The sequence below is a fragment of the Lygodium microphyllum genome, chromosome 15 (genome assembly GCF_053477565.2).
Source record: "Lygodium microphyllum isolate KBCC chromosome 15, Lygodium_microphyllum_v1.1.10, whole genome shotgun sequence".
NCBI lineage: Eukaryota > Viridiplantae > Streptophyta > Polypodiopsida > Schizaeales > Lygodiaceae > Lygodium > Lygodium microphyllum.
Window position 1 is genome coordinate 68,613,737 of NC_141149.1, and position 18,500 is coordinate 68,632,236.

General features: G+C 40.5%; 1 protein-coding gene across 1 annotated transcript; it reads right to left on the reverse strand.

Annotated features, from left to right (window-relative positions):
- Positions 1-15,357: 15,357 nt before the first annotated feature.
- LOC148024649 (caffeoylshikimate esterase-like) lies at positions 15,358-16,377 on the reverse strand. The gene has a single exon (XM_087693597.1). It carries the CDS (start codon positions 16,375-16,377, stop codon positions 15,358-15,360), a length of 1,020 nt encoding a protein of 339 aa, XP_087549723.1.
- Positions 16,378-18,500: the final 2,123 nt, after the last annotated feature.

Below are 18,500 nucleotides of genomic sequence, written 5' to 3' on the forward strand. Positions count from 1 at the left end.
TTGTCTCTAGCATATGATTAGACCACTTCCTGAAGTGATCAATTTTCTCTTGTACCTTGCAAGTTATTTATTGCATATTTATTTTTTCAAAATGAGGAAAAATATAAAAAATGTAAAGTAAAATAGAAAATCACATCACATCCACTACACCTATGGCAACACCTTAGCCCCTCCCCCATGTCACAACATCAAGGCACATCGAGGATATGGTATCCTCACTTTCTTGGATGACCCATCACCCTGAGGATAGCACCACACCACATTCTCTCACCCACTAGGCCTTCAATTGTGGGACAACATTCCAAATTCACTTGTAATTTGACCCAACTCCCATTTCCACATGCATGAGCACATAATTGACATGTTAGAAAGAGGATAAGTGAAAATCAAGTACAATGGAGCTCCTCAAGTCCCATCAATATTGGTGGCCCACATCTATCATGACTCCTTTAGCATTGCCCATCACCTCTTCCTCCCTCTTCAAGCTAACCTAGCATACTCTAAGTCTCTTGGTTTCTTTTATCTTGCCTCCATCTCTTCTGCCATACCACGTCATCCACCCCTACCATTGCCCTCATTAAATGTCCCATAGCCTTTCACAATAGTAGCACCATCCATTTGGCAAAAGTACCACGGGGATTGGCACTCATCTAGGAGGGGGAGATAAAATGTTACCAAAAAGAAGAAAGATAAATAAAAAGGCATAAATTTTAGAAAAATGATCATTTTTATAACACTTGGTGCTGCTATTTTCATGAAAGTTGAGCTCCCTCCTATGCAAATTGTACTTAATAGCTAGGATCCCACATCCACTATATTATTTCATCAAGATTAAAGTTCAGTTGCATGTAAACAAAGTCGTGATCGACTAAAAAAACCACAAAAGGGGGCAAGATGTCCAAGAGGGATGGGAAATTGCTAACCCTAATTTTTTTATATTTAATAGGCTATTCATGTTATACACATTTTAAGTTCTTGTCTTATTGCCTTTAGTTTGAGAGAGAGAGAGAGAGAGAGAGAGAGAGAGAGAGAGAGAGAGAGAGAGAGAGAGAGAGAGAGAGAGAGAGAGAGAGAGAGAGAGAGGGAGAGAGGGAGAGAGAGAGAGAGAGAGAGAGTGTGTGTGTGTGTGTGTGTGTGAAATTTGAGAAAGAGAGTGTGTGTGAGTGAGTGAGATTGAGGGACCATGGGGGTGAAGACTTCTTATTCTTGCTCTTGATCACTCTCTCATACCTACAATTATGCAAAAGGAGCACACTCATGGTTGTGGAGCTTTGCAAGGGTGTCCTTTATGCTTGTTAAAGGGAGGCTATGCAAACTTATTACAATCAAATCTTGGTGTTTGTGATGCATGCAAGAGGCTAAGTGAGAGATAGCCATCATACTTCATAGATCAAGCATCTTGAATGAGTAAGAGGGTGTCCAAAGTCCCATCATTGAGCTCGTGTACCGCAACAGTAGGCCTCGATAATTTTGCCTAATTACTCCACTAATTTCTTGATTGTCTTGTTTTATTGCCATGGGAATTTCTTTTTGTTTATACACTATTGAACTTTAAGGATTTTTATCAAGAACCATTTGTCTTTGGCAAAAAATCAGCTTAAGGTGATGCTTTATGTTTGAGAACAATTGACTTAAGGTGAATCTATGAAAAGAACATTAAAGGATGCAAGTTTTCCCTCATATATCTTCAGTTGTTGTGGAAAATCTCTAGTAAAGTTTTAAAACACCTAATAAAAAGATACAATCACACATGACTACAAGATTTTAAACATTTGAACTAGAGGTAATATATACCTTTGCGAGGGTTCTATGTAAGGTAGGGGACACACTTCAAACATTAGTGTGAGAGTCCCAACTCCTCTAAGTAGTCTTATAGCACATTAACTAAGGAAGATTTTAAAAATCCATTATATAGTACTACTTTTTATACTTTTTGAGAGATAAGCCAACAATATTTTTTTGAGATGCTTGAAAATATGAAACAAAATGGAAAGAAAAGCTTCATTCTATGCTATATAAGAGTCTTGAATGGTAGAAATAGACTAGGTATGATTTTGCAAAGAAGCTTGGATTCCAACTTTCAACTTGAGCTATTCTATGCTTACCTTTTGTAAACATTATGAGACCTTGTGCACTTGAAGAGTTGCAAGCACTTAAGGCACATCTAAAAATGTCTTCTTATGGTTCTCCTCGACACCAAAATTGAGTATACTAGTGTTAATTTGACACCCTTACAAAGACACTAGATGTATCATTATATTTTAATTGAACCCCAACCTTGGGTGTCAATTTTAAAGCCTACTAGATTGATATTTCTAAAGTTCAACTTAAAGTAGCTCTAATAAGCATTTGATTATTGAAGCTCACACTGAAAGCATCTTTACATGAAACATAGCAATAGGAATATTCTTACCAAGTGAAAAGCTCAAAAAGCAAGGCCTTTCTAATGGTATATGCATATACAACTATAATAAAGAAAAATAATATCTTAGCCAATATTTAGCCTTAGGTCTAGGGTTAGATATAAAAGGCTAAGTTGTAACTTGCCAAGGATCTTTTTACCAACTATAAACATTTCTTATTTGAGGTTTCCACCCAACAAGTCAAGATAACAATATGTTTTTCAATTCTAAGCTAATTTTGAAGGTATTTTGGACAAAAGAGAAGGTAACTAGAGCTAGTGACAACCAAGAAGACCTCTATTTTTTGAAAGGAGGGTTTGCACTTTACTCTTCAAGTTTTTCCTAAAGAGCAAAGAACCCTACTTCTCTTCTTCATCCTTTCTAATCACCATCGATGGCTTGGTCCAAGACTTTTCTAGCAACCTAAGGAGCAAAAGGACGACCATATCTCTACCCCATGGCTAGCTTACACAAGTTTAGAGGACTCGAAATGTGTGCTAGTTACAATAGTCGAATGCTCATCAAAATGCCATGGTTGATCTTTTGTCCCTTCCAATGTGTTTACCTATGTCATAGCTTGAGGAGGTCACTCATGAATATATGTATATATAACGTGAGTTCAAAATAAGGGGTTTTTAAAACAACATTTTTATACTTTTTTTACATACAGAAGGGTGTCATATAAAGGGGTTACTTACAGATTGAATAGAAAAGGGTTGTGTTTTATTCAAGAAAAATTCACAGATTATGATATTTATAAATAGGCCATGAACGCACGTTATATAGAGAATATATATATAGTGAACCCCCGAGTGTCATAGGCAATGAAACTATGTGGATAAAGAGTTCCATTTGGGATCAAGCTTTCTTTTATTTGTCAAACTCTCGAAACATATTTTATCAAACATCTGAAGCAATGCTAATGAGATCTCAAAGGAAATTCTCTTTGCCACTTCCTTGTCAAGAAGCAGTTTTGAGGCACAAGAATTAATGATAAATAATAGAGTATATGAAGAGTGCGGATATCAAAGGATCTTAATTATGTGAGCATCTCTTGCCAAGCCTTTTGCGCTACCACCGATTGCGATAGTGTGACAAGATGTTTATTGAGGGATGCTTGTTGGAGCAACCATACCTCAAGAAGAGCACATATCAAGTTTGAATCACAATCTACAAGGCTCTAGATATCATTAATGAGATAGAATCATCGGAAACTTGAAGCTCTATAAGAGTCTATGATTAGGATGTAAAGGCACAACAACTATTGAGTTCCCTCCATTTCAATCAAGATTTCCAATCAATGGTAGGAGAAGCACAATGTAAAATGAGCCATTGAGATTGGCATCAAAGGACAATGTTGTGATTTGTGCTAATCGAGTAGCAAAATGATTGAGAATGCTCCACATCTATTGAATGCTAGCCATGTATATAGCAACAATTCATCTCATTTTTATGCTTGGCGGATTTTTGCATCATATGCAACAATTAACTACAAAGAATTATGTGCTATTTAGAGGTTGCTTAAGTTGAGCCTATGAAGAAGCAACTGAAACCTACAATCTAATATGTATTAGCTTTGCACATTCTCAGCTCTTGTGTGTGTGCTGAGTCTTAACTGTACCTGTTTTGACAAAAATGGGTCTTGAAAGATATGATAGAATGTCTTCATATATAGGTTCATATTTTGAGACATCCTGAACCCTTCATTAAACCAATGATGCTGCAAGGAGTGTCCCTATATAGTTGGAAATGGCCTATGGTAGGCAGAAGAAATCAGGTCCAAACATGATGCTAGAATTGAAGCACTAGAGTCTTAGATTGATCAAATAATAGGGAGAAAGACAATTCTGTTAGCAGCACTCACATCAATCTATGAATGTTTGCATAGTTTTTTGCAGTGTACAACAACAACAGAGGGTGAGCTGATTTCAAAGTCAATGCTTGATCCTTCACTTTGACTAGAACCAGAATCACTAGCAGTATCATCAACTTTAAGACTATTTAGGGAAATCTTATTCAATATAGTAGCACAATACCTCTGATACTATACAAGATGAATAACATTCAAGCATGCCCAAATAGTGTGGGTTTTACTTGTGCCAAGAGGCCCCTGAAGTAGAGTAAAAAGCCATAAATCTTGGTTCAATCTTGTATTATTGTGCTTTTGATCATGTAGCTACATTGACTTTTATGAAAGTACTTGTACACTAACATAGATATCAACTGATATCAATGATGATGGAGATGGTGGTAGTGGAAACATTTGGAACTATCTTGCTATTGGAAATGTTACCTGAGACCATGATATGGAAGTGACTGCAACTTTTATGCTTGCCATCCTTGAGATAATTTTATGCAAGAATTCATATATTCCAATGATGTTATTGAGTGTTGTTGTAGTGAAGTCAGGTTACAATAGAAATTTGCTAACTTAGAAGCTGATGCACCCCTCCTCACTTACAGCCCTGAGTATGTATTAATGTATCTGGGGCATAATTTGGCACACCATCCTTCATTACCAGATACAAATTTAACCATTGCAAATGCCACAAGCAAACTAAATTTTAGAAAATAGGAAAATCTAAGAGGTGGATTACTTAGACAAATCTATAGAGAATACAATGGCTTGCTTTGCAATTGAATACACTATTTGCTGCATATCTGTATTCAATCATAACAATTGGGTGACGAATCTGGAAGAGAGTATTTCCATGCTTTGGTAAATTGGAAACTGATCAACCCTGATGGTTTCAAGATTCCATGGAAAACATCAAAGGCTTTAAACGATTTAATAGCTTGTGTCAGTAAGTGATTGTTAAGCATTGGTAATAGTAGTGGAATTATTGCAATTTAGAGAGAATGATATCTTTACTGTTGCTTGTAGTACTAGATAGAAATATGTAGCAAAGGATTAGATGCATCAACGGTGTTCTAATATGTGATCAATCATTGGAGTTGGAATAGATTTTGGACTAATAGTGTTGTTGGAAACACCAATAGCAGCATGGACTGATGAATCTACTCGTAAGAGTATGATGACAGTGACAAATATCTCATCATGGTTGAATGCTAGAATATGGTCCCAGTCCATTCATGACTAAATATTTCACTACTGCTCTTTTGCAACACTCAGTAGTTGAATTGACTTGTGGAAACTAGGAGTAAATGCTCATTAACCTTTCAAAGCTTTGTGTCTAACAACCTCTGTCAGGATGCTATGATGGTAGCTTTGTATGACTTGAATGATTAGATGAATTTAAATCATTGGCCTACATGGATCCAGTAGTAGACAAACTATTTGTCTTGAAATCTAAATTAGATCATGGTTTGGTTATTATAGCAACAATCATTGTGTGAAATGACTCTATATTTGCAGATGTTTGAATGCATGCAATTAGCAAATATAAGCCAGATGCAGTTTGAGTTTTGGTTGGCTCTATCTATTTGCAACATTTTCAGTACATCACTTCAGTTAGACATTGTTTTACAGATTGCAATGTTTATGGCATTTTGAGCAAGGACTCGGAGAAAATGCTTTATAGTTATCTCGTCAAATTTTCAAAACAATAGATCCCATTCTTTTGGTGCATGCTAGTGTTTTGGCATATCCAAATCTGCGTCGTGGAATGGTCACAATGGATGTACCAGGGATCTGATGATGCTTGGTTGACACATTTTCTTTTTAATAAAGAGCTAAAAGAAAACAAGACCATGTCTAAGGCAAGCCTCTTTGAGCTAGAACAAAGATAGTGTAGAAGTATGCAAGAACAACAAGTATACTATGCAAACAAACAACATGCTTATCATGAAGATTATGAAGAATCTGCATCGTATGAACATCATGAAGAATGTGCAATGCACGAGCATCAATCTCATGATCAACAATATTATGAGCCACAATCTTCTTGTCATGGATATCATGGACAACAATATGACTATGATCTGCAATTGCATTATGATCATGAGTACAATGAGCATTGGTATGACCAACATGTATATGACAGTGATGAGAAGTTTGTTGAGCCATAGCAAGCAAGTGATGGTCATAAATATTTTGGACAACATCAACATGTCAATCATTATGCTTATGCTTAGCCACAAAAGTGAGGACACCCTTGCAATCATTTTGGACACTCTTCCATGTATGAGAATTATGTAGGACGACCACAAGTACTTGGGAATGGTTCCAACTCTTTTGATATGCATGCAAATGGAAAGTCATAAATGAATGGGCAGTAACATGCATATGATCATGGTCATTGATATGAGCAGCATTATGCTAGTGAACATGGGTAGGATGTTGATTAGCACTTCTATGATGGTCAGCCATCCCATTGTCAGAAATTATGATGATGATCAACCATTTCATGGACATTAGCATTATGCTAGTAGGAATGAACATGGTCATGACTACAGAAAACCATTCTATTATGAGAAGTATGAAAATCATAGTGGCTAGCATCGTGCTATTTGGGGAAAACTCTTAGCAAGTGACGATATTAGATAAATACATGTACAATGTTTATGTTATAGATGTGCTAAACCAATATCTTCTGATCATAAAGATATATGCAAGAAAAGAAATGCTACAATGATGCTGGTAATAGAGTTTTCAGATAATAAAGAGGAAGTGAAGAAACTGAAGAGGAAGTGGACCATAATGTCCAAGATGGAGAGTCCTACAAATTCTTTGAAGATGATCATGATGCCTATCATCTTTCTAACTCACATCATCCTAAAGGCTAAGCGAATGCAAAAATTGAAGAGGCATATATAAAGGAGTTTCATGAAGTTATATACCAATCTATGGGATCACATGACATGTTTTCAACTGATGACCTTATCTTTCCATTTGATTTGTGGGAATCATGAGGATGCTTCCTTGTTTCCACGTAATGCGGGAGGCAATGATGGGATATATTTTTGTGTAGTAGAAACTTATGATTGTGATGACTATTTTGATGGTTATCGATTTGAACCTGGAGGTATATTGGGCTTTTGTGACTTTCATTGTTGGTGGGTTGTAAATAAAGATTGCAATACTTATTCCTTAGCATATTCAATCATCCTTTCTAAGGATTCATGAATCCTTTCAAAACAATGGGATTATTATAGTTACATAGCTTACTGTGTGAATTTTTTGCCATGAATTACATGGTACTTTTTGGCAAAAGTGATTGAATCCTATGTGTTGAACAGGTTCCTTATGATCGTTTCTATCCAACAAGACTTCATTCATGCCATTTGGACTCCTCTATTAAAAGTTGTGGACAACTTTTGATGGCTTCCATGCTTTAACAATCTACAACAATCCACTAACCTCTCTTAGCTGTTTCCATACTTTGAAAGACTCTTCTTTGCGGCATGAAGACTTTAATTTCAGCATGGATTTCTCCTTCACCATGGGTTTATATGCCAACAAACTATCCTCAAAATATCCATTGTACATTCTCTAAATTTTGCTAGCTTTGAGAACAAAGTTTCTTTAGGAGGGGATGGTTTGTAATACAGAAAAATAATACCTTAGCCAATATTTGGCCTTAGGTCTAGGGTTAGATATAAAAGGATAAGTTATAACTTGCCAAGGATATTTTTTCCAATTGTAAACATTTCTTGTTTGAGGTTTCCACACCTCACACCATCCATTGAGGGTGCATACTCTTTGGCCACCATGGCATTGGGGTGGATTCCATGCCCCTCCATACATGAGGAGGATATCATGTTGCAGCCCTCTTAAGAGTGATTCTTAGCCATTGTATCAAGTGGTAACATGATTCATGGTAGCCTAGATACCTTGGCTATGGCTTTCTTAGCATTTTGGTATATTTCTTTTATTTTTAGTATTTTAGCTTACTGTGGGAAATTATCTTCTTTACAACAACAAAGAGGAATCAATCTACCACTTATTCAAGGATGGTTGTGGCTCATTTTGGGCTCCAACAAGAAAGCTTACATCAATTGTTTCTGTTAGTTCAAGGTAATCCTATTTTCCTCAATTATAATAGTATGCCCCCTCATAGTATTTCTAGCATTTTTACTAGGTATTCCAAGCATGGCATGCATGATGTTGTCATGCATGGAGGCTTTGCAAATCAGATGAGGGATCCTACCATAGTCTCACTTCGATGGACACAAGGTATTCCAAGCTAGTAGGGGGTCCCCCGAATGCAAAGTCAACTAGGGAGATATCATCAAACCATCATAAGGAAGTGGTCCTCATACCTCGAACAAACAAGTAGAACTGTCCCTTAAGGAGGGTGAAGCTATATGCTTAGTCACTCTCTCTAATGAAATAATTGACAAAATCTTCTCTGAATACCATTATCAAGCCCTGATATGGTTGTGCCATGGGACTAGACCATCCATTGAGGTACCAAGGGGATGGATCAAAGATAATTCGTTGTCCCTCGGCATTAGAGCGAAATCTACTGGACACATTCCCAATAATTACTTCATATTTATTTTCAATTCCAAGGAAATGGTGTTCTAGCATGCATGGAGGCTCTGCCAATTAGAGGAGAGAGCCTATCACAGTCTCCTCCTAAAGGACACAAGGTACACCAAGCTAGTAGGGGTGCCTAGCACATGAGCTCAAACCAAGAAGATATCATCAAACCATTGCAAGGAAGCGGTCCTCAAACATCAAACAAATAAGTAGAAGTGCCCCCAAGAAGGATCAAGGTATATGCTCAATCACTCTCTTTGATGAAATAATCGATAAAATTTTCTTTGGATACTATTATCAACCTTTAATAGGGTTATGCAATGGGGCTAGACCTCTCCTTGAGGTGCTAAGGAGATGGATCAACAATAATGGGTGGACCCTCGGTCTCATAGTGAAATTTGTTATATACCTTCCCAATAATTACTTCATTTTCTTTTCGGTCCAAGGAAATGGTTGTCAATGTCCTATCATACGGGCAGTGGATGTTGCATAACTCCCCTTTGACGCTATTCAAGTGGCATCCTAAGTTCCTAAGCTCACCAGTTTCCTTGTGTGGGTTGAATTTCCTAATCTCCCTGACCCCTTTTATTAAGTATTAGGCCCTATTGCAACCCCTCCGAGAAAAGGCATGGGGTCAATATCCCACATCTAACATCAACCCACGATGGCACCTCTAGATTCTAATAGAACTAGATATTTAACAAGCTCAAGGAAACCATTATGATCAGGAACTCAAAAGGCCAACCAATTAGGGCTAGCAATCATTCTAAACACTAATGAGGAAGTAGAAATTATCTCCATCTATGCTTTTTAAACTACAATAGTAGGGCTAGAATTTGGAACTTCCTCAAGAGTTTACTATGCCCAATCATCCTCACATGAGACTTTAATATGGTAGAGACCCTTATTGACATGTTGTAGGGGCTAGGTAACTAGGTGAATGGGATGGGATAGGGCTCCTAGGATCTATCAAGAGGTCATAACATTAGAGAAAAGAATTGATGAAGGGGAATTTAGCATATAGCCTAAACTTCTAACTACTCAATCCAAACTTAGATATGAAGAATTAATTGAGGTAGAAAGTCTACAAATCTACTTTAGGGAGTGGTGGGTAACCAAGGGGGATAGATGGACCAAGGAGAACCTTAAAGTTCTCAAGAAAAAGCAAGGTAAAGATAGGATACCTCTCATATGAAAAAATGAAGGTTCTTTGGTCTAAGATCAAGGAGAAAACTTAATCATGGCCTATGAGCATTTTTATGACATTTTCAGTAAACCTAGGACAAGCACGAGATTCATGAAAACTGTCAAAGCTTGCATATCTAGGTGCAAAAAAAAGGTAGTCCCACTTGAACTCATCCCTCTATTATTAAACTCCAATCTTACCCCTCTAGAGCTAGGAGACACAATTGATTCTTTGGCTAAGGGCAAATCCTTGGGCTTGGATGACCTCCCTAATGAATTCTATTACGCTTCAAGGAAATTCTCCTTGATCCATTAATGGAAGTTTGGAAAGAAGTAGTACACTATGGTGCCCTTCCTTCCATGATTAATGAAGAGATAGTTAGACTAATTCATAAAAAGGATAACAAAGACTAGTTGGTGGGAAACTAGATGCCTATTAGATGTCTTACCTCAATTTTCAAAAATTTTGCTAAAACCCTATCCAGAATACTCACATCCAACCTCCCTAAACGGGTAAGAAAAGAACAAAAATGATTCATAATATAGCTACTTGACCATAAGGAAATACTTCTTCTTTTTTTGTAGATGACACAAATGCTAACCTCAACAATGACCTTGAGTCTATAGTTACATTCTAGGACTGCCTAGAAACCTTTTGTTTGGCCTCAAGATCTGTAGTCAAGCACAACAAAACTAGCATTAAGACACTAATTAAGGATCCACCAGAGTGGAGACTCAATGTAGGATGCCAAAACATACCAAAAGGCAAAATTTTCAAATCACTAGGCATTCCCATGGGCACCGGATTAACCCTTAAGCATTGATAGCAATGGATCTTAGATAGAGTCAAGAGGAAGCTTAAAAGATGGATATGAATACAATAGAGCTTAGCCTCCTATCTCTTGACCCCTTAACCCCATCAACACCCTAGCATAATGGTCCATTACATACTATTAGTGCTATGGTTGAGCTATCCTATAGATCATGTCCACTTAGGGCATTTGTCGTGATATTACTCCCCCATTTTGAAGAGTTTTCATCCTTGAAAACAAAAGTAACAAATCACATCTTGAGTACAATAGTGTTCTACCAAGTAGAGCTTCTTTAGGTCTATCTCTCCACTTGACCAAAACTTATTTTAGAACATGACGACATGCATGATACTCATGGAAATCCAAGATCCATTCTACTTTATGAGGTTGAATTGATTTTTCAATAATTTCTACCAATAGCCCTTGGTCCACCAAATTATTATCATTACCAAGTTGCCTTCACAATTGGCTAACATGAAAGACTGAATGGACTCTACTAGAGGATGGTAGATCTAATTTCTATGCAATTTCAACAACATGTTTAAGGATTGTAAATGGGCCATAGTACCACATAAATAACTTAGGAACCAATCTAGACTTTAAAGCTTATCATCTTTTTTAGAAGTGATCATGTGTTTATGTTCATCTACATATTTCTTATAATGTCTTGAGTGTGCTTAACATTTAAGTGTGCTATGTTTAGTATATCAAAATAATTTTGAAGAAATTTCTGGATATGTTGGATTTATCGTGGTTGATCCCATCGTAACTAGTGATTGGGATTGAAATCCACACATAACCATAAACAAACTAAGCCTTGTAGTCACATGCTTATCACTGTTGTAAGAAAAATCTAATACGGATAAATAATCTTCCCAATTAGATTGTGTTTTTTTACAGATGATCATAGCATATATTCTAGAACTTGGTTTACTCATTCGGTTTGCCCCTTTGTTTAAGGGTGATCACTAGTATTTAGATTAAGCGTTGAATCTAACCTTTTGAATACAACTCTCTAAAAATGGCTATTAAACTTTTGATCATAATCTCTTACGATATTGACTAGCAATCTATAGAACTAATAAATATTCTCCATAAATAGCCATGCTAATTCAAGAGTCTTAGTAGTTATCTTTGTTGGAATAAATCTACATATCTTAGTGAGTCTATCCACTACTACCCAAATGGTAGCATGATTGTCAGTAGAAAGTCCAACAACAAAATCCATAGAGAGACATTTCCATTTGCCATTAGGAATCTCTAAAGAATGTAAAAGCCCACCTACCTTTAGGTGCTCAACTTTCTTCACTTAACACTTTTGGCACTGAATAACATATTGCTCTATATTCTTGTGCCACTACAAGATATGAGCCATATATTGATATTTAAAGGGATAGAATGATTCATCCAAAAAATTGCCCCCATCATCTCTAAAACCATTGGTATACATGTCTCGATAAAATACTCGCAATGTACGTTACAATGTGTGTCACTATTTGCATCACTATATGCACCATTATTTGCAATGTAAATATAGCGATGCACATTGTGATGCAAATAGCAACACATGCAATTAATTTAGGACACTAATAGTGGCAATTGCATAGGGAAAAATTTTGGGTGGCAAGGCATGTAGCCTTGCCACCCTTTCAACCACATGTACTAAACAATGTTCCATAAATCATTTATAAGTTGAGCATATAGCTATTGTCGAAACACATGTATCATGAGATGCTACAAAGAAAGGGTTTGTTGATTAAATTTTCAAATAAATATAATATCAAGAATGACATCTCATAAAACTACATGGACTGATAGGGAGCAAAATTCAAAACAAACAAATGTATCAATAAATATCACAAAATGTGAGTACATACAAAGGATGAGAAATATATTAAAGGAAATCTACATAGAAAGAGCTTGCATGGACCATGAGGCCAAAAAAGGAAGGGATGTGTATTCCACGAATCCAAGCGAGTGCTATAACTCATTGTTTGAGAGCTCATCTCGATGCAATGGAGTGTCGAATAGCTCGCCCTCAGAGACTTGCCTTAAGGGCTCTAACAAAATCTAGTGTACAACATAACTCATAAAAGACACTCCAATTCTTGTTATGATCTCATTTCTCTACTTGAAACAAGTGACTTCATGTTCTTTAACATATTATTTACCTCATGTGTATCGAGCCCCAGAGACCTTAGCACCTTGAGGTAACCCTATTGACAAAGTAGCTCTAGGAGCAACTCCATCTTCAAGAGGCATATCCAAAATGCCTGAAGCTTGTTGGCATACCAATTGCTTTAGAAGCTTTGAGATATGCGTAAGCTTGTCATTGAGAGTAGCAAAATTTTCCTTTAGTGTTTTTGTGCAAGCCACCAAAGCACCAAATTTTCCCTTCTTCATTAGCTCAAATGCATCTAAATGATCTAAACGATTCATGGTTTCATTCTCATGCATGTCTATACTAGGCCCATCATGCTGTGAATGCGAAGGGAAGGACATGTTGTGATGCTTGAAACTAAGAGAGAAAAAGTACTCACAAGACTATAAGAGCGATGTGGTAGAACTCCAAAAGTGTTGTATGCCAAGAAGTAGTTGAAAGGTCCTTGAAAAGCCTTTTATCTCCTCCCAAATAGGCTTTTGAAAGCTTTGAATGTTATTTGGAGCAACTCCAAGGTTTAGCTCGATGGTTAAGTGCCTTGCAATTAAGAGTGGTTGGGTGTAGACAAAGGTGGGATGGGTGACCTCCTAGGACGTATTATCTTCAAGCAAACACTCCCACCTTGCCCACGGCCAACGAGGCCTTCATAGCTTCATTGCCTAGTGGACCCTTGTCGTGACATATTGCCTAAACTAATGCTTGATTTTATCTGCAAGTTAAAAAGCAAGCTCTCTCCATTGCAAAATCCCAAGGCAAAGGCGATGGTGTCCAAGGCCAAAGAGCACTTTATAAAGAAAGAGAAAGAAGAGTAGGCATGGTGTGTCATTGCACAGGGAGACTGCAGATACCTCAAGATAGTTTGATTAGAAGTCTGTAGCGTTGAGGAAATTCAAAGCTCATGAAGAGCACAGGATCCCAACGGAAAGAAGAGAAGCCATTTGGAATGAGATGTGGAGCAAGTCAGAGGCCACCAAAGCTCGTTACTTCCATATTTTCCATAGCAAGGAAATCCATATTTGGCTGGATCATTAGACCCCTCACACACCATCGAACCCATGTGCCTCACCTCGAAATGCTTGTTTTCCATCTTAAACAGGCATGACCTGGAATGGCTGCCAATCAAATCTGATCGAAACAATGCATTACAACGTGACCCGGGCCCCCAATTCATGGCGCACGAAGATTGCTTCTCTGCTAAATTACATCTTTTATTTGAATTTAGAAATAATTAACTTTGTTGATTTGTGATCGGCAACTGCAAGTCGATTCATAAGAGATGTTGGTCACCATCAAGAAACTGCGTTGATTTGTTGATTTGGGGTGCCGAATCAGTTTGGCGACCCAAGCATAGTTTGAACACACTCTAAACCATGGTATCTTCCATTGCCCATCGCAGTTCCTGGTTTCCACCTAGTTGCAAAACCAGAACGCTGACATGCAAGTCTGTGAATTACGGCGACCCAAACCCGGTGTGAACATGTTCTAAGCCATGCGATCTTCCATTGTCCATTGTGGTTTCTGGTACACACCCTGTTGCAAACCACATTGGCATACAAATTTGTGGGTTGGCCGACAGGTAAATTGACCCGATTGCGGATCTTATCCTGGCAGGAACTGGTCCTTATTTTGTATCATCTGACTACATCATGGAGTGAGAGGACTGTGGATCAAACCCTTACAAGCCTTCAATGCATCAGCGTTCTCACTTTGGAAAGCATTCGGGAGGCTCTAGTGAACATACTTTCTGAAGGCGAGAGTCAAATGGGAACCTACAGAATCCAAAACAAATGGTCAAGCAGAGTCTATCTTAGTATCTTGTATGCTGGGCAAACTGGATAACAGTTAGCCGTGATCCTGTGATTTAGCCATTATCCGAACTATTGTAGCCCAATAGTCACTCAGTATATAACATAAAGCCCCCTCTAGTTGAACGTGTCCTTACGCTGAAGTCTCAATTCATTCAGAAATACAACCTATTAACGCGATTGGCTACGTTGAACACAGATTAACCAGTATTAGTAGACTCTATCACCAAATACAGGACTCCCTTGGCTACATAAGGCCAGCTACTGCAGGTTACTGATGCGAGAACTCAACTCTCCGATTAAAGGGCAATTTACTGCAGATCGGGTGACATTGGCCATGTTCAGAGACAAAGGTACAGGACAGTGCGGAATAGAACCTGGTGTGTGGACGCAGCCACCAGTGGAAGCATTCAGGGAATGAAATCAACCAAATTGAATGCAGTAGGGTAGACAGGGAGAGAGATAAGGAGGCGCTGTAACATTACATAAAAGTATAGAAGATACACAGGACGTTTATGATGATATTATATTTGTCGGGTGTTTTGAGTTACGATGAGTGATTATGAGGGGATGGTGCAGGCGGAGTTCTCTCCTCCAGCCAAGCGATCATGTCGGAGAAGACGGTATCCGTGAGCTCTTTGGATTCGCCGACGAACATGTGGCCCATACCCCGGTAGACCTTGAGGGTTTTGTCAGTGGAGGCGGCCTTATCGAAGAGGGCCTGGACGCAGGCGAGGTCGCAGACGCGGTCGTCGTCGCCATGGATGGCGAGGAAGGGCAGGGAGACGAGGTGGGCCTGAGACTGCAGGAACCTGGCGACGCGCATCATGTCGTATCCCGTGGCGGCGTCCGGGCGGACGGCGGTCTTGAGGGGGTTCTTCCTCACGAGAGCGCGCTTCCATGCAGCCGCATAGGAGGCCGCCACATTGTCGGGGGTGGGGCAGAGGCGCCAGGTGGGCAGGAGCCGGGCGGCGAGGGCGGCGAGGACAAGGGTTGGGCCGGGGGGGAGGAGGAGGAAGCGGCGGCTGATGCCGCACATGGCGCCCTGGAGGATGGCGCCGGCGAGGAGGGTAGGGTCCGAGGCGGAGGTTCGGAGGTGGGCGAGGAGGGCGACGGCGGCGCCGAGGGACTCGGCGTAGAGGAAGAGGGGGAGGTTCGGACGGCGGAAGAGGATGAGGCGGGACACGTGGAGGGCGGAGTCGACGACAGAGGTGAGGTCCGGGACGTGGGCTGGGGGACCGTCGGAACGGCCATGGCCTGGGAAGTCGAAGGCATGGACACTATAGCCGCGCTTGGCGATGCCGACCGCCGTGAGCTGCACCAGCCAGCTGCTGTCCTCCGAGAAGCCGTGCAGCACCAGTACCGACGCCCGCGCCGCCGCCCCTCTCGGCTCCCACCGCTGCTTGAATGTCCGTAACCCCCTCCCGCTCGACATCTCTATATACTCCTCCTCGTGCTCCACCCCATGCTTCTCGTAGAACTCTGCCTCTCCCAGCCCCCCGAATATGCTCTCCTCCGTCGCCTCCTGCACTGGATGCTCGTAGCTCTCCCGCCGCCGCTCCTCCATCGCTAGTCAGTAGTTATGCTCCTCCTCCTCTTGCCGCTCCTGCAGCCGCTGCGCTTTACTCCAGGTATTCATCACCCATCTGTACCGCACTCATATACACACATCGTCTACGCATCTCTTCTACCACGCAGCATTTATAGGCACACCATAATCACCATCTAACCATCATTCTATACTACCATGCATCGCTGATTCCTTACTACATTCTTAGCTACATCACTCCCATCTGCATCACCGGTACTGTGAGAGATCCTTCACTGCTACAGTGCTACGTATCACTCGCTACCGGTATCATTACGCATCATTCACCTCCAAGTGCAAAACCCAAGAAGTTTTACTAACTCCTGACAGTACGCGAGTGCAAGGACGAAGGGAGCACCGTGTACCATATATCTGCCGCACAATTACAGTCTATCAACTCGGCAAGAGAAGAATCCATGGATGATGGTGTATGATGTGAATACTCCTTTATAAAGTGGGAAGAATCCGTCTTCACTACAAGACTAAAGGAGGATTTGTTATTATTCACAGGAAGAAACGTATGAAGAATCCTGATGAGATAAAAGACCATTCAATACGTCGCACCAACTCTTTCCAACGACTGGCGCTTCCATGGGATCGCTTCCATATTAAAGATTCCCTTTAGTGAGGTGAGGTCCATTTTTTATCCGCCTGTGACGCGAGCTGCAGAGTTCGATCACTTTTGTGAGGTGCGCAGTGGCACTCACTGCGCACGTAACCACCTCATTCACCTCATCGTCCCTGTAACCAGATCACCTTGCGTAGTCGTCTGTATCTCTCTAGTGCCCACTGCCCATCACGATTCACATCTAAGTTTCTATCTAAGTATGATCTAACCTATTTAGAGCACCTGTCGCTCTTTAATGCCACGAGCTTGCAATGTAGGAGGACTGAGCAGTAAGCACTCAGCAGTGGGGACTCCGGACTCGGGAGGGCAAACCTTTGTGGTGGTTGGAAAGCCCATAACTTGAAAGAGTCACTCCACCCGTGGGCCGTAACCTTGGGACCCGGGCAAGCATGGTTCATTACGGCACCTACAAGATGAGTGACGGTGTTTACCCCCCCCTCCCCTTAAGGGCTTTGTAGCTATACCATGCCGTTGCTACCGATTGCACTTATATAGGGAGTAGTAATGACTCAAAGCCCTGCCTTGTTTCCACTCTACGTGTGATTCCCTATACCCAGTTGTGAACCCTCTTATGTGTGGCGTCACGAGGGTGTAGTCCTGGGATGTGTCTATATTGTCCCGCTTTTTGGATTGAATAATACAAGAGTATACCTTAAGCTCATATATCGTGTTACCTTTCTGTGCCGTGTTGAGTGCGTAACGAGTGCAGGTTTATCACACTTGGTATCAAAGCAACTCTTACTCAGAGTGAAGGAGTGCTCACGGAAGCAGGAGGAAAGATCCAGTGCCCCGAAGAGATCGAAGTCATAACGTTACACAGCGCGACGCCCCGCATCGTGTCGCCCCACGTCGCGTCACCCCCCGACGCGTCACCCTGGCGTGACGCCCCAACCTCGACATCCCACCGTCTGAAGACGTGATGCGGCTTCCCCACGGCACGACCCACACCACCACAGGCGAAACGCGGCCTCCCTGCGTCGACACCACCACCACCCACATGGAGGACGAAAGGGAGAACGTCACCCTCCCAACACTGGAGGAGAGGAAGAAGAGTAGGAGGCAAGAATTGAGAGTGGCCCAAGAGGAGAAGATGGCCGGACTAGAAAGACAATTAGATGGTATGTCAGGCATGCTGAAGTCAATATAGAGGAACATGCAGATGAAGGAAGAGGAGGAAGAAAGGAGAAAGAAACTAGAGGTGGAGCAGGGCTATAGAGAATGGGTGATACAACAACAAGAAGAGGAGAAAAGACACAAAATGCAAGAGGAGATAGATAAAATGGGTAGAGAAGAGACATCTAGGAGGGCGCAAGATACGATGAAAGAGAAGGAGAAAGTAGTAGAGTTAGGCAGCAAAAAGAAAGACAAGAAGAAAGAGAAGAAACACCACCGTAAAGAGGAGGAAGATAGTGATAGTTCAGAAGATGACTATGGAAAATTCAAGATGCCCCAACCAGCCAAATACAAGGGAAAG